At 41.2% G+C, this 16490-nt stretch overlaps 2 protein-coding genes across 6 annotated transcripts in view; both read right to left on the bottom strand.

Moving 5' to 3' along the window:
* Positions 1-291: 291 nt before the first annotated feature.
* Positions 292-10898, bottom strand: NIT2 (nitrilase family member 2). Its single transcript, XM_038128253.1, has 10 exons — positions 10832-10898; positions 8891-9009; positions 6439-6559; positions 6231-6319; positions 4850-4943; positions 3810-3884; positions 3286-3364; positions 2563-2661; positions 1492-1547; positions 292-1041 (listed from the first exon to the last, which is right to left on the bottom strand). The coding sequence occupies exons 1-10, from the start codon at positions 10857-10859 to the stop codon at positions 953-955; spliced, it is 849 nt and encodes a 282-aa protein (XP_037984181.1). The 5' UTR covers positions 10860-10898; the 3' UTR covers positions 292-952.
* A 2936-nt stretch (positions 10899-13834) lies between these two features.
* TBC1D23 (TBC1 domain family member 23) overlaps positions 13835-16490 on the bottom strand; it is a 31821-nt gene continuing 29165 nt past the window's right edge. For 4 of the 5 annotated variants that reach the window (XM_038128225.1, XM_038128209.1, XM_038128201.1 and 1 more), the window contains one exon: positions 13835-15569. In XM_038128225.1, the coding sequence (XP_037984153.1) occupies positions 15488-15569 (82 nt within the window). In that variant the 3' untranslated portion in view covers positions 13835-15487. The remainder of the gene's footprint in view (positions 15570-16490) is intronic. The other variant, XR_005255848.1, reaches the window with a different exon arrangement.

Below are 16490 nucleotides of genomic sequence, written 5' to 3'. Positions count from 1 at the left end.
CAGTTTGTGCTGCTATTGCTGGAGACAGTAAGGAATGTTTTCTCTGCAATGGATGGGAGCTGCCCATAGTAGTAATAAGGCATTCAAGCATTGGGCAGTCTTCTGGGAGACTGTGGGCAGAAGGACTTACTGCATGCAGCAGGTTTTCCAACCTGATTCCCCTCAGCTTTTTCCAGCCAGCAGAATTAAAACCCACTCATACATTCTATTAAGGAAGCTGTATGGAGAGCAAAGGTGTGGCAACATGTGAATTGCTGTAACAACACAGTAACCCATGTCACTTCAGCAATGAACAGGATTTGCCATAAGGAGAATTTATTACACAGATCCAGACAAAACATACGAACCAAAAACTGCTACAGATTCTTCTACAGGAGCAGCTCTGTTTGGCAGCTTCTTGAGGTGTCCTGAGTAGCTCAGAGCAGAATTTGGCCTGTTTTGCTCAGTGTGTTAAATTTTAAGTTTCCCAAGTTAGAAGTAGGGCATTCAAGGACCTTGTTTAAGTCATGTACATCTAAAAAGGACAGAGTAAAAAGAATCATGCTTCTAGATTTTCTGACAATTCACTGAAAAATTCATAATACCAAAGCTGACTGAGAGGGAGTTCCAGAGAAGAAGATTTCCATTTCTGATTTCTGTGTTCTACAAAACAGCCCGCAGAAGGCAACTAAAACATTATGATGCATAAAAATCAATGTTAATCACTGCTGTGTTGAACTGATTTCATCTCCATCTTTATCCTAGCTGTAAAATACTATGAAATACTTAAGTATGAGAGGAGATACAAAATTTATGTTTCAATCATACTAGAATTGCACCAAGTTTTTTGTTACATGGTGGTTTCTTAACTGGCACATTAGGTAGTAAATTGTGGAGCAACTACTAAGGAAATCCTTCCAAAGATGAAGGCAACAGCCATTGTGACAGCTGAACCTTCCCTCTTCACCCAGCTTCACTTTTTCATCTCTACACCATAGAGATCACAACGCTTCTGGCTTAAAATAGGAATCTGCTGACGTATTTCTGCAAGTTTCTTTAGATCTGCAGGAGAGAAGAAAAGAGTTAAGAGAACAGCAGCCAAAAAGGAAAGCTCCTGACTTGCTCTGTGGTAAGACAGGGAAAATAGCAGCTTTGATGGAGAATGGGGTCGTAGGGCACTGCAAGTGAGCAGCCAGCGCTGAAGGAAGCCTCAGCTTTGCTCTTTCCTAAGGTGGCACCTTCTCCCTAAGGAAGTGAACTAGAAGGGTACAGCTATAGAGTACTATACATAGAACAGTATAGCCAAGATATATATATACACCATAGAACAGCATAGCCAAGTGCTGCTGATTTTGGCTTTAACCTAGCAAAGGTGGACAAGGCAGAGGAATGCTGTCTCATCTGTAGTTGCATGTGTAAGGCCACAGACTTAAAAAAACTGTCTCTCCTTAGTGTCATAACCTGTACTCAAGAAAAAAAGTGGGGAAAAAACCAAAACAAGTTTTTCCTTACCTATATCAGTGTATACAACTGTTTCCTCAGCCCCAGCTTTGGCTATGACTTCACCCCTGCAAAATTAAGCACATTTGTTCACAGGATTAACACATTGGTTTCAAGGCATCAGTGCAGTTGCTGCCATTTGTACAAAAAAAAAGAGTTAGTACCCTTGATGCCTACAGCTGTAATGACAGGGCTGTCCTAAAATTAGCATCATAATCCATAATTCTGGCATGACAGAAATGCCTTCTAGGCTTTATATATGGCACTCTCTATATGTGATATATATATATGTCTTTCAAAAATCAAAAACTGTGGTAAAAGCCACTCTTGAGAACCACTGCCTGTGAGCATGCAACATACTTCAAGGGGAAAGGAACAACCACATTGGCAAAGATGAACACTTTCTCCTTTGAAGACCCTACTGGCTTTTAATAGTGTACTTTTACTCTGCATGAACTACTGAACATGATCATGTCTCCCCCAAGTGTTCTGTCACTGCTCTCATCACATAAAGTTAAAAGGTCACAACACAGACAAAGTTCTTCCTACTGTGCAAACAAGTGGAACCAAGCTATCAGTAGATTTATCTGAAAGAAGAACAACTGCCTGAAGAGTTGGTCACTTTTACCTCCTGTGTACCTGTGTGACTTCTGCTCAAGTCAGAATCTCTCTTCTCTAGCTGAAGACATTCTTCTTGTTCTTTCTTATGTCAAAGCAGTGTTCTTTGAGGAAATGAGATAGTTCTGTGTAAGCTGTTTAAGAGAATTACCCTATGCATAGCATAAAATGGACTGAACTTCAGGGATAAGGTCAGCAGTTGAACTAATGCTTACTCCCAGTACTAAGTAGCATCTTTACTACCAAAATGAATACATACTCAAACTAGTTCTAGTTTACTTCTTGGTTTTTTTAGTTTGGCTGTTTTAAATCATGATCTTGAGAATGTAGGCTCAAGTCTCATGTGCTTTTTACCAAGAAGTTTCACTTTTAACAGCAGATGGAAAAGTAGGACTGAAGTGTGACTGCCGACTAAAATATTTTTTACCAAAGAAAAGGTGGTGTTTTTTATTTTATTGAACTCACCATGGATTTACTACAGTGCTGTGTCCCCAGGCAACATAGGATGCTTTTTCATCTCTAGCAGGAGATACAGTAGCTACGTAGAGTTGATTATCAACAGCTCTGTGTTCACAGAAAAATGAAGGAAGGGAGAGAAAAAGTGACAAGAATGGTTTTTTATACCATTTAATTAAGCAGAAGAGAAAGAATTCACTCTGAAGGACAAGCTATATGTCCTCTAAAAGACTAGCCCAAACTGTGAATGACATAAAGGTCAGAGAAAAAAGAGCCTGGAAAGAGAAGTCTCTAGCACCTGGCTCCAGAGTTAGTGCATAGAATATCATGTAATTCACAGGGTCATCCAGTATGTAGCAAAATTGATTGAAGCTGACCAAATGAATAAACAATACTGCATTCAGGAAACTCAGAGTCTATTTGTATTAGAGCACTTCCCAAATGGTTACTGGCTCTGTGTGAAGGGTGCTTAAAAAGCCATGGGAAAGGGTCATTGAAAAGGGCATAGCAGGGGCAGGAGGGAGTTGAGGCCAAGAACTTCCTGCTTTTCTCCTTGACAGTAAAATCATTTTGGTGTCCCATGCAAGGCTTGAGGGATGGTACAGCTCCAATGGCCAAGTGGCCCTGCAGCACCACTTCTGACACACAAGTGTCATTTGGAACACAAGAAAGTTCAGTTCCATGCACCAAAACTCCCTAGAAGAGGGGAATAAACTTTTACTGTGATCTTACCTTCCCCTTTGTAAGAGTTCCCAATGAGCTGGTCCTGTTGTCATGTTAAAAGCCCCGGGATATATCAGCAGCTGGCAACCTTTGTTAAGAGACAATTAGAACCTAAGCATCATTAAGGGGAAGATGGTTTACCCTAGAGTGGCCCTTCACACTGAAACCCAAGGTGAGGTTTCTTTCCATACTTCTCAGCTTCTGCCCAGAATGGAACCAAACAGAGCCTGTCCATGCATAGCAGGTTACATCAGCCAAGAGCTGTGGTGAGGATATCCCAACTCAATCACTCCACCACCACATGTGGACCAGGAGGTGATGGTTACTTTACTCCCTGAGAGAAGTCACTTATCTGAGTAAGAGTCTTGGCCACAGGATGCATTTTGTGTTACTGGGTAGGGATAAGAATGCTTGATCACATGGATCAAGGAATGCCTGATCACAGGGATCACCCAGCAGGGACCACCCAGAACCAATCCTGCCTAGCCCTGGCCCTAGGGCTGCCCACGCTCCCTTAAGTGACCCAGCCTCACCTTTCTGGCCATAGATTTGAGCCATCTCAGCAAATCTCATATCATAGCAGATGCCCAGACCCACTTTGCAGTATGCTGTTGTCAAAACACAAGAGACAGAAGTCATACCACAAGCACAAGTACACAAAACAAGCACAAGACTCCCTGTAGCCATCCTGCCAACTGTTATTTTACATGGCTCACAGCAGCAGGAGGAGCTATATTTAAACGTATGTCCAACAAGCACTGTCTATTGTTGGGGGAGAATTCATGCTTCATGAGGACAGAAAGAGTGTGAGAAGCAGTCTTATCTACCCTTTAAGAAAAGTAATTTCCACAAAATAATGTTGTATCAGGTCTTTGTGTAACATATCCCTCTCTCATTTAGCTGCAATTTTTTCAATTTTTTTTTCAATAAAAGAAAACACTTCCTGCTTTTCATGGAATAAAAGTAGTCATGTACTTTCTTAGAGCATGCACATTGCAAGGAAGAGAAAGTGACTGTGGCAGACAAGACTCTGTGGAGAGCTCAGTTAACAGACTGGGTCAGCTTTTGAGCAATATGGGGTGAGGAGAAGTAGATATTTTGCTTTTTCATCTGAGGTGGTTGATTCAAGAAGGCTGGAATGGGATTCCTGATTTAGTTAATTGTCTCCATTATTATGTCATCCTCACGTGAAGCAATGTACCATTGTAGCTGTTACATACTTTCTTTTCTAGGCCATGTTTTATAAGAACAATTTTCAAGCTGTAACTGCTATAAAAATACCATCACTTCTCTCTAACAAATCAATAGGACCATTCTTTAATTAAGGCAAGTGGGGTGACATATGTTTCAACCCTTTGTACTCCTCTGTCCTTTTGCAACCCCACTGCCTTTTTAAAAGTGTCAGAAGTGATCCAAACACTTGAAGCAAACTTAAACTATATTTGTCATCAAATGCCCAATCTGATAGTCTAAAAATCCACTGCTGGAAAGGAGGAGGGGGAGGAGAACTGCAGAGTGACTGTAGTGTTACTGTATTACAGCTCCTAAAAGAGAGAGCTTATTTTATACTCACGTGTGTCAAACATGGAGAAACTATTTCCTGGACTCAGTGTTTCAGACTCTTTGAACTGTATCTTCCCAGGAACATTAATGTCAAACAAATGAACCTGCAATTATACTATGATTAACAACAATTACTAATAATTTCTCTGTTTGGTATTTGAGCCTCTTTAGGCATGTGTTTTCTACTGTTATCTAGATACTCTTTTGTCAGGATCCAAAGTAAACATTGCTTAAGATTGTTAGATCCCCCAAAGATGATTTAAAGTATTTTCTTCTACACAGAAATATACATGTCTAAAGTTGAAAATACATGCAAAACAGCTAGATGTCTTGACCTAATTATTTGTCTCTAACATTTGAGTCCCATTCCTGTAAAACTTCTCAAAAAAATACCTTCACTGAGCCATGGCTTCAGCTATGCAGCTGCCTCTGAGAGCCTGCAGCTGCCTTCATCCCTCCCTTGCAATGGAAGGTGTTGTTCTTGACTGGAGCTTCCTAACAACAGAGCCGATTTTATTTTATTATTTTTTCATACTTAGCACAAGCCTGTACTCATTCTACGAGCAGCTCCTGAGCTTGCAGACTGCTGTGACAGCTGGAAGGCAACACAGAACTGCACAAGGTGATCTAGTAGTAAGCAATACTAATGTAGAATGAGCAAACAGAATAAATACCTGCACCACCTTATTTGTTCCAAGTAACCCTGCATTATTATGTTGGCTTAACCTTAAAAGAAATAAGCTGTTGCTCACTCATGGAGCAACAGCCTGTGTGCACAGTCCCATAAACAGAAACTGAGCATAAGAATGAACAGAACAGTCCCACGAAGAGAAACGGACTCTGGAGTTACAAATGGGAGGCAGGTTTCCAGAAGGCACAAAGCAATGACGAGGTGGAAGATGACAGCCAGCAAACATCTACTACAAACAGCAGTGACAGCTTAACTTGGACTCTGCATGTCTGCACTAATCACACGTATAGCACAAAGTATGTAAAGAACAGTATTTATCATAATGGAAGGACTAAATCCATCAGGAAGCTGAGAGAAAATCCTGATCCCACTCAAGTGGCACTGTGTCTTAGACTTAGGCCTGGGTACAGAGATATATGAGTTGGATCAGGTTTTACTCTTTACCATGGTTTTCCCAGCATATGGGGAAAGCCAATTACACCTTCTAGTATTTTGTCATCCTTATCCAGAACAAATTTATGACCACCTTTTGACATGGTGTTTACATACCCCAAATAAAAGTTACATGAAATTTCATGGGTGATGGCACACACCTTATTATTAATGCAAGATATTACCAATTTATACCTCCTTAAAGTACAGATGAAATAATTTGTGCAACACTGCTGAGAAAACTATTCATAATGCTATTCTATCTTACCTTCCTATGCTTTGCCAGAAGAGCACCATCAGGCCCAAAGACAGCACATGTATTATAGAGCTTTCCACCATCCTCTTCTGGAATGGATCCTTTGTAAAGGCAAGAACAGAGATTTTCCCCACTGAATTATTTATGTAATTTTGATCCAATGGCAGTAATAGACACTGCCCATTTTTCCCCAGTGAGATGGTCACTAAGAATAAACTACCTCCAATGAGATATATGCTGCATTCCTTTGCAACTTCTGACAGCTTTTGTGTTGATTCCCCAGGGATCTTCTCTGCATACTCCTTAAAGTATTGGGTTCCATATGGAGAATTAAAGCATTCCTAGAATTAGATGGGGAAGAAAAAAAGAAACTAAAATCCAGCAACACCACTACAATGAGATGCACCTAACTTTTCAAACTCTTCTCCAACCATGCTCTCAAAAAACCTGTGGTTACAGGAGTTTAGTCTATAGGAGCTCAGTAAGTGAATCAGAAAATGCCAGGAAGGCCGGAGAGACTTGAACAATTGCTGAAAATACAACAGGTGTGTTTGTGGAGTGCCTGCCAAATAGAACAAGAGCTAAGACTATCATGCAAGCTGTAAGGCTAGCACATTCACTGCTCCGGGCTTAGCACAAGGGATGTTCACATCAGAATGAGGAGCCAAGTTCTACCTGGTTCTCATTTGACAAGTTAAAAGCTCAATAGATCCTCTCGAAACTGTGAAATGCTCATCCACAGCCCATGATTTCGAATTTTTAAAAGGACATTTACAAAAGCATGCATTTCTCAAAATTACTTATTGTTTTGCTAAAACAATCCTTTAAACACTATTTCCTCACAACTGAACAGTGTCCTCCACCTCAGGCCCTCGTTGAAGATTTACCATCCCTTTAGAACCAGGCATGAAATCTTTACACATTCAGATTAATAGAGTAGTTTAGATGCCTAAAATAGATGGACTAGTGGTATTTGAGATACCCAAGATATGAGGAACTTTCATTCTGCATTACACTTGCCAGCTCTGTGGACGTGAGACACTCCACCCAACACTTTCTTGTACCCTGAAGGAGTACAGCTGGAGGCCACAGATAGGCTATCAAACTGTGGCAGCAACTTCTCTTCTGTGAGAAAGAGACTTCCAGTGCAGACACCTCCATTGTTCCCTTTGCTCATCAGAAGTGACAAACACACCCCCACCCCCACAAAGGAAAAGGGAAAAAAAAATCAAGCTGTGACTAGCACAATAAACACTTCTGCTTTATCTGCTCAAGCAAACTTCTTAACAACTGAGGCAGGTTCTACTGAAGTGGAATAAATTAATCCAAGCTGGAAAGGGCTTTTTCCCCCTATACAGGGCACTAGGCCAGCAGATACCAGCTAATCCATAGCACAACCTGTAGATGGAAGAAGCAGGAAGGGAAGTCTCTGCAGGCTGTCCAAATGAGGCTTTTGAAATCTGGGCTGAACTTCAAAGAAAGCAAAGCCAGCTGCCTCCATCTTCATATATTCAGTGTGAGTTACTTTCCTTTATATGAAGTTATTAAAGCAAAAAACAAACCCCCAAAGAAACAAACAATGGGAAGACAATATTTCATGCCCATGCCCTAATGTCAATACAAAATGTATCTCCCAAAAGTCTGTGAAATGCCTTGCCCATGTTTCACAACTTGTATTCTAAAAGCATAAATCTTTGTTGGCAAAGTGAATATCTCAGCTAAATAAGTCTGGAAAATTCAATGCTTGTACACAGGATGAAGCCAGTAAATAACAGTAATCTCTACACAGGAGGCAGAACACTGAATGGTCACATTTGCAACACAAGAACCACGTTAGCACAGAGGAGCAGGGAAGGTTGCTCAATGCTTCCCCCAAGACAGCAGGAAAGAAAACATTCTGTGTCTAAAACTGAGACCCAAAGTTCACCCAGAGATGAACTTCACACTCCTGTGTCAGATGTACAGGAGTAACACAAGTACCCCCATGAAGAGAGGAGAAAAGCTCAAAGCTGCACTGGGAAGCCCACCCTGTTGTCAGCACACCATTGTCACACACACATTGTGTGAAAATTCAGCAAAATAGTTATGGCTAAAGTTCAAAAAGTAAGTCAGAAGTGACTGATAATTTTAAGTGGCTATTTATGTTTCCACATGTGGGAGTCACAAGAGCAACATGTCTCAATCATAATTCAGCCACAAATGACTGGCTGGAAATATGTTTTAAGTCTATTTTGTTCCTCATGTATCTGGAATGCTTACAGCAAGGAGAGCTAGTGTGTATCCTCTTTCACCTTCATGTCAACATTCTTTAGCTGAAAATTGCCTTTTTCTACACTTCTTCAGCAAAGATTCAAACTACAGTGTCACTTACCTGAATTCAGAATATATCAGTGATGGCATTACCTAGGATTTAAACCAGCAAAAACTTTACCAGAATCTTACACTACAAAAAAGATAAACCTGTTTTTCATTTCCTTTTTCACTCCCCACCTCTTAATGTGCCACCAGCTACAACCCCTGGGATTTTTTAGCTTTTAGCTTTATTTTGAAACTTCATACAGCATCTAAGCTATCCAGGGAGGAAGAGGAATATATGTTGCATTAATAATACAAGAAAGAGGTTTTGAAGGGTTTGAAGCATAAGGGCTGAGTAGGCCACGACCTTTACTCACAGGCAGAGCCACGAGTTTTGCTCCTTTAGCTGATGCTTCTCTCACCAGTCCACAGGCTCGTTGGAGATTATCTGATTTAACAGCAGATACATGGAGCTGGATAAGAGCAAGGCGGAAGGCTGATGGCAGAAAACAAAAAAATAATTCATCAGAATTCCTACAGGAAACTCTTCCAAATTCGAATTCAGTAACAAGCACTAAAGAAAACAAATTAGTTAATATATAAACATATGCACAAACCACTACCAACTCATTCTGCAGCCTAGCTCTGACTCTGGAAACAGTCTCTTAACACAGGGAGAGCACTGAAACTCAGGACTGCCAGTGGGAGCCACGCATGACCACCGCCCCGCAAAGATCACAGAGCTCACGTGCCAGCAACACCCAGTCCATGTTCCAGGGGAGGGAACCATGTTACAGAAAGGGAGAGCACAGGTCCTCCCAGCCCCTCCTTCCCAGGCTGCTGTGCACTGTGGGAGCCCATCTTCTTGTTGCACACCAAAGGGCTGGATAATCCCCAAAGCACCAAATAAGGAATGTTTGCTTTTATCCCTAAATTCACACCTAGTTTTGGAAATGGCTATGAAAACCAGAAAGGTTAACATCTTTCCTAATCATTTCTTAGCAAACTGGTTTCTGGACAAGTTGCAAGTGTTATCAACAGCTTCTACTCCCACTAAGCAGGATATACAACTGCAGGCTCTTCAAGTAGCCAAATTTTGTGCACATCTCTTGTACTTCCTTCCATTAATCTCTGAGTACCCCACGTTGTAGGGAAATACACCCTGATAATGATCAGGTAGAACTGTTTTCTTTAAAACAAACACAAACCATCCAACCAACCAACCAACCAATGCTCTCTGGCTTTATAAAAAAAAAAGACTCCCAGTTTCATAGCACCTCTCCTGTTGAGGGAAAATTCCCACATCATACAGTAAAGAATACAATACAATAAGAATACATACAATAAGAAAAAGACAAAGCTGGAAGCAACACAGTCCCAGTGGTCAGGGAAACTGAAAAAGCTGATTCAAGTGAAGATGAGACTGGGTCAGGAGCAGTCGAGATACATCTTTGCTCCTACTTCAGTAGCTAAGCAGCTAATTTCTAGAGGTTAAGCAAATGATTGGCTCATCTGGTATTCTGAACAGATGTAACCACAGATTCCAGACCCACTGAGATAATCATACCAGGGATCTGTCAAAAACTGCCCAGCATTTGTGGAATGTGTTTTAGTTCAGACAAGTTAGCCACTTAAAAGATTTACATTTCAGGGTAAAAAAAAAAAAAAAAAAAAAAAAAAAAAAAAAATCATTTCCCTATATATAAACATAACATTATATGCCTCAGGTTTGAAGTTCGACAAGGTGCAAAACTGAAGCTCAGCCACAACAGAACACTTGTATTTGTGCCAGTTTCGTTAACAAACATTCAGATGTGGAAGCAACAGAAATGCAGAGAAATGTGCAGCAGTGCTGTAGAGAGAGACCTCTGCTCCCAGCCTTGACCAGCTGCCCAAAACCTTAGTTAAAAGCAATTCTCAGGATAAACCTAAAGCAATGTAGGCCACAGCCAGGTAAAAGCGCAACAGAGTAAAATAATGGTTCACATTTGTACCACTACACTACAAAACATGCTTTTTGTTTTAGAGCGCCGGAAGCGAAGCACGCCCGGTTTGCTGGCGATTCTTGAGGAGCTGACCCCTGCAGGCGAGCACTGTATCCCGCTCTGTGCCCAGCGCAGCCGCCAGGCCAGCTCCCTTCTCCCTGCACTATTCCCCACGCTGTGCCAGCGCCTAGCACGGAGGCCTTTCCCGGTCTCACCGGGGCCGGGGGCTCCGGGGAGGCGGGAGACACACGGGACAACGGCCCGCGGAGCCTTTCCTGGCGGTGCGGGGCCCGGGCCCGCGGGAGGAGAGGGACGGGAAAGGCTCCCACTCACACGCCATGGCTCCGCCGGCCGCCCGCATTCCCGGCACCGCCCGGGCGGGCGCGGCCCGCGGGGGCTGCCGGGACTCGCAGCGCCGGCCCCGGGCCGGGGCTCATCCCGAGCCGCCTCACGCCGCCTCCGAGCGTTCTGCGCGGCGAAGCGCGGGGCTGAGGCACCCCCGCCCTGCCTGGGGGGCAGCGAGCGGGCCGCGCTCCCCCGGGCCCGTTCAGCGCCGGCAGCAACAGCGGAGCCCCATGAGCTCCGGCTGGGCCGAGAGCCGCTCTGCCCTGCCCGGCCCAACAAACCCTGGCAGCCCTAAGGCTGCTAAGGGCTCATCCAGCTTACAGCTAACTCATTCACCCGCGACATCCCCCTCTTTCTTTACAAGAACAGCATTCCCCCAAGGTACAAACATCTCCACAGCGCTCCAGATGTGGATCAGTGTCCAGTTCTGGGCTGCTCAGAACTAGAAAGACAAGGAGCTACTAGAGAGGGTGCCGTGGAGGCTACAAAGATGATTTGGGGTCTGGAGGACCTCTCTTATGAGGAGACTGTGAGAGCTGGGCCTGCTTAGTCCAGAGATGGGAAGGCTGGGATGTCATCAGTGCATATAAACATCTCAAAGGCATTTGTCAAGAAGGTGGTGACAGACTAATGTCAGTGGTGCCCAGTGACAGGAGAAGGAGCAATGGCCATAAACTAAAACACAAAGTTTCACCTCAACATGAGGAGGAACTTCCTTACATTGAGGGTGGCAGAGCACTGAACAGGCTGCCCAGTGAAGTCTCCCTTTCTGGAGACATTCCAAACCCACTGGGTGAGTTCCTGTGTTACCTGCTCTAGGTGATCCTGCCTTGGCAGGGAACTCGGACTAGATGAGCTCCAGAGGTCCTGTCCAACACAGCCAATTCTGTGAAACCAACACACTAAGTACCATGCTGCTCTTCCTTGGCTTTAAACACCAAGTGCTCCCCGTTACTCAGCACAAAACACTGCTGTCTCATGTACATATTTTCCAGCCTTGGGCTTTTTAGAAGCATGTTTGTAGAATTGTAGATTTTGTGTAGCACTATTTCTCACACAAGATTATGTTTGTAAGCTGAAAGCACATAATGGCAGAATGGGTAAAGATAAAATGGGTAACCCATGGTGATCAATCTCTTACACACCTCCCCTTCCAGGAAACATGCAGAGAGATAAGGGACGGGAAGTGCATAACCACTGTAAAACGCACAACCGCTACTGTGTGCAACAATTACAAACCTTCCTTCAACCAGAGAACTGTTCAACCTGCCCCTTGCAGCAGTAAAGGGAACCACTCATCCCAATCTGACCAAGCCAAAGGATGGGAGAACACATGGTGCAGCAGCCCTTAGCAGGCCTCCCTCCTTTTTATACATGCCCATGGTGGTAGAAAGAGCATATGTGATTTAAAAAATTTTTTTCTTCCCCAAACATCACACTTTGCAGGACTCCAGGTGCAAAGAACAGCTGTCTCCCAACTTCTTCCCAAATAATAAAAAGAATAAGAAATCAAGTAGTATCATCCCTTGAAGGGGCAAAGCACAGGCCAAAAATCCAATTTCCCATGGGTCAGAGAGATAAAATGTATTTTTCAAGTTTCCAAACAAAAGTATCTGAAAGCACTAGGTACACCCAGTAGAACAAGTTACATAGTACCACCTTTTTCCTTCCCTAAAGGGAAACTTTTCACACATTCAGCAGACCACACCTATATTGAAAAAGCTTATTTGGCAGTTCCTGGTTTTGAAACTACAGCTGATGTGTAGTAGGAAGGAAAAGATCTAATCACAGGTGAGACCCATGTGTTAGAGCTAACAGGAAAAGGCAACTTTAAAAATTGCAACTCTGCAAGCAACAGTATTTTTGGTGGGTAATATATGTAACGTTTTTTACAAATTCTCATAGAAATCAGAATCTAAAAGAATTTGTGAGACAAGTGAAGAGCCATCAGTGAGCACAGAAGCACCAACTCTCACTATGACACAAAGGTAACACCTTCATTTGGCAGGGAAGTTTACTCCAAGACTTTTTTTCCTACTCCAGACGTCATTTCTATCACTCCTGCATCATAACTGTCACCTTATATTCAACAATATAGACCATGGTGCATGCAGAATAAAACAGGAGCCAACACATCTCTAGCAAATATCATTAAAAAAAATCCTTGAAGCTAAAAGGGACAGGAAGTAGCATACCAACTTTTTTGATTTTTCTTTTCAAAAAATATCACAGCAGTACTATAATTAGAATTTCTGCTTACTAATACAAGTTTTGCAACAAAACCAGTAACTACAGGTATGTACACTATAAGGAAAAAGTGGCCCTTAAACTGTGGGTAGAGATACACCAGCACCATTGAAATTATTCATAATTTGGGCTGAGCTTTTTAAGATAAGAGGTCTGTTGAGAACTTGTACGCTGCCTTAAAATTTACAAATAATTAGCCTCTAAACTTGGCTTGGATTATATGTTTCTACAGAGAAGGGATTTAAGAACTGACTTCCTGTTGCTTTACTTGCTGAAGATCTCAAAGGTCTGCTGTATTTGCTGTCCTCACAGAGAAGCATACACATTAGCCAAGTTCCACATTTAATACTCAAATACACCTGTTTAACAACTGAGTGTCATTTTCACTTTTCCCTTTCCAACTAGGAGAAATATGTTGTATCATTGTGTCAACATTTTCGTACCAAAAATATGATGTTGAGAAATCTGGAATTTATGCAGAAACCTTTTCTATAACTTGATTATTTGTGAATTCACTTTGACCTTTCTGTGAATGTTCACCCAAAAGTCCTTAATGAAATTAACTTAAATTCTGAAATACTTACGTTAAGAAGTCGCTGGCAGAAGCTCCCTATAATCCATAATCAGTGTCTTCCACTCCAAAGATCAAATTCACTTCCATTTACAAAACACCTTTAGGAAAAACTTTTAATTGATTCAGAGAATTTACACAGTATGCAACTAAATGTCTTCTGACAGAACAAGTTATGTTCAAATTGTACTGGTTTATTTACAACTGTAGTTTATAAACAGTAGCACAAACATCTTTACATGAAAAAATCTCGTTGCTGAAGTAGGCACAGAGTCAGAGATTCTTGAGGATATTTTCAGGAGGGACTAGGAAGAGGAAAATGTAATACAACAGCTGCTGGGCAGAACTATAAATACATGAGCATTGGCCCAGGTGCAATTTCATGCAAATATTTTCAACAGTTTGAGTTCTATTGGTGTTTACTCAGATACTAAGAAGGAAAAAAAAGTAATTAGTTCCAGAATTAAGGTGCCCTAGCTTGATTCCTAGTAAAATAACTCAGAATAACTGTTTTTTATAAAGGTCAGTTTAACTTGTTTTACCTTCTGATGAAGTACCAAATCATAGGTTTTGTTTCAAGTACTCAGAAGATTTCATGCAGCAAAGCTAATCCCCATTATCTTTATTTCACAGTTTTCGGTGATTTCCCATTAGTCTACAAAGATGCTCTGCCTTGTCCATAAGAACATTCCTGTACTGAGCTTTGAACAAGAGAACCATTCTTAAATAAATGGAAAGCTTATGATGAACAGTCATATGGTTGCCATCTCCCAAATCTGTACTAATTTAGAAATTGTTATGCAAAATAATAGAAACAAATGCTTGAATCAATGAAGGTAACTGGTTAAGAATACATTTATCACAGGTATGCAGCACTGGAATTTCTCCCCTGCTTTTCTGTGCATTCATCTTCTTGCTGAACACACCTTTGGTCAGCGTGTACTCACTTTTGTGCTGAACTGAAGGGTTTTTAACATCTAAAGTTCTTAAGATATTTTGCTTCTGAAGAGTAAGGCAACTTGTTCCCAACTGCCATATTCTGTCATGAAACATGCATTTCAATGCACACACTCGTCTTTACAAGGGAAACAGCCTCAACCTATGAAATGTAAAATTTTGCATAATTAAAAAAAAAAATCACAACCCTGTAGTAAAAACTACAGTTAATTTCAGTATTTAAAAATAATCTTTACCATCAATTCCAGTTATTTAGCCTAGTAGCTGGTAAGACTTTAAAACCCCTTTATTTTAAAATTGCTTGTTTTTACCCATTTATCTGCAGCCCAAACTTAACAGTTTTTAATGTGAAAACAGTGTTTTTAAGATTTGTATCTGCCCAGTTCAAAAACGTAAAATTTTAATTAGTCTTTGATACTACCTGGTAAGCAAAATCCAGTTTCCAGATTATAGGCAATGGAGACATTTTATTTACAAGGGATAATAATTTTAAAACCATTCTGTTTTCAATTGCTCTTCTGTATCTCACAGTCCTTCATTCCTTTAACATACTTAACATGAACCCAGCTGCATCTGCTCTTGCAAAGATGCAGATCACTCCCATTAAGGCTGCATTAAAAAGAAACAAACTGACCTTTATAATAAACACTTCTCCAAAAAAAATTATAATTAAAAAAACCAAACAAAAATCCTGTTCAGAAATGGATAATAATTTACCCTATCCTAAGCCTGCTACTCAGGCACTCCCACCAGCAAACAGAAAAATTCTCTTAAGTTAGTATTCAGTTGGGAAACAGTCAGCTTGTGTCCACATACAGTAACTTGGTTGCTTCTTCTTTTTAAACTGGTCTCTACAAAGTCTTTAGTTATTAACTCTCCAAGGCATCCAATACTTTCATGATCTGTTGTTTTATGGCTTTGGTAGCATCACCTGCATTTGGAATCAAATACCTTAAAAAAATTAGAAAAAGCCATCATTAATTCACAATAAAATTTTTGAGTATAAATTCCATAATTCTTTTTATTCTTCCTCTCTCTAGGAGGAAGGGAAGAGAGGCATATATTAAAATTAAAAAAATACTAAGAAAATAACACTTAATTCCTGATTATACTATGAAACTTTCTCTTTTTGAACAAAAATTGTTGAGGAGTACTTTACAGGCCATCTGGGAAAGAAAAATTGACAATGGGATAGGTCAGGCCATTCCAGATCTCTACAGATAGCACTGCCTGACTGAAGCATAGAAGTCCTTGTGTGGATTTTGTTTTGTGGTATTTTGGTTCTTGTTTTTTCAATTCCTATAGCTCTAGATCAATCTGCCTCAGTCCGCAAGGTGGTGATTAAGTAATTCACCAAGCAGTAAAGTTCTCTGCAAAATTTTAATTTATCTTTACAAACTTAAGGAGCCAACAGGCACAGAACATCCCTAGTTAGGTAGGAAACTCATCTCCCCTCTCTTGTGAAAACAGAGCATCCACTGCACACAGCTCTTTCCAAGGAGGATGAGAAAACATCCAGCTGGTATCAGCAACCTTCTTAAAACACTGCCAAGAACAGCAGGCTACACCAGTGGAAAAAAGCCTGATACACCACTCCATCTGACCCCTTCCCCATCTTAAGCATGCAAATACTGAGCATGGCAACACGTAACTTCCAGGTATCAGGTTTCAGGGAATCAGAGTTTTGAATTTAGGCTTCTGGACTTCTTGCACAGTGCACAGAAAATATGAGTCAGATGTAAAAACAAAAAAAACAAAACAAAACAAATTTACTCCACCATACCCTTAAATCCCACTCTTCACAAATCTAAACTTTTGCTGCAGAGAACTGTCCACTTAATTTTTATTTAAGACCTATTAAAAAGAAAACAC

Source organism: Motacilla alba, chromosome 1 (assembly GCF_015832195.1).
Source record: "Motacilla alba alba isolate MOTALB_02 chromosome 1, Motacilla_alba_V1.0_pri, whole genome shotgun sequence".
In the NCBI taxonomy this organism is placed as follows: Eukaryota; Metazoa; Chordata; class Aves; order Passeriformes; family Motacillidae; genus Motacilla; species Motacilla alba.
This window is presented reverse-complemented; position numbering and strand designations above follow the sequence as displayed.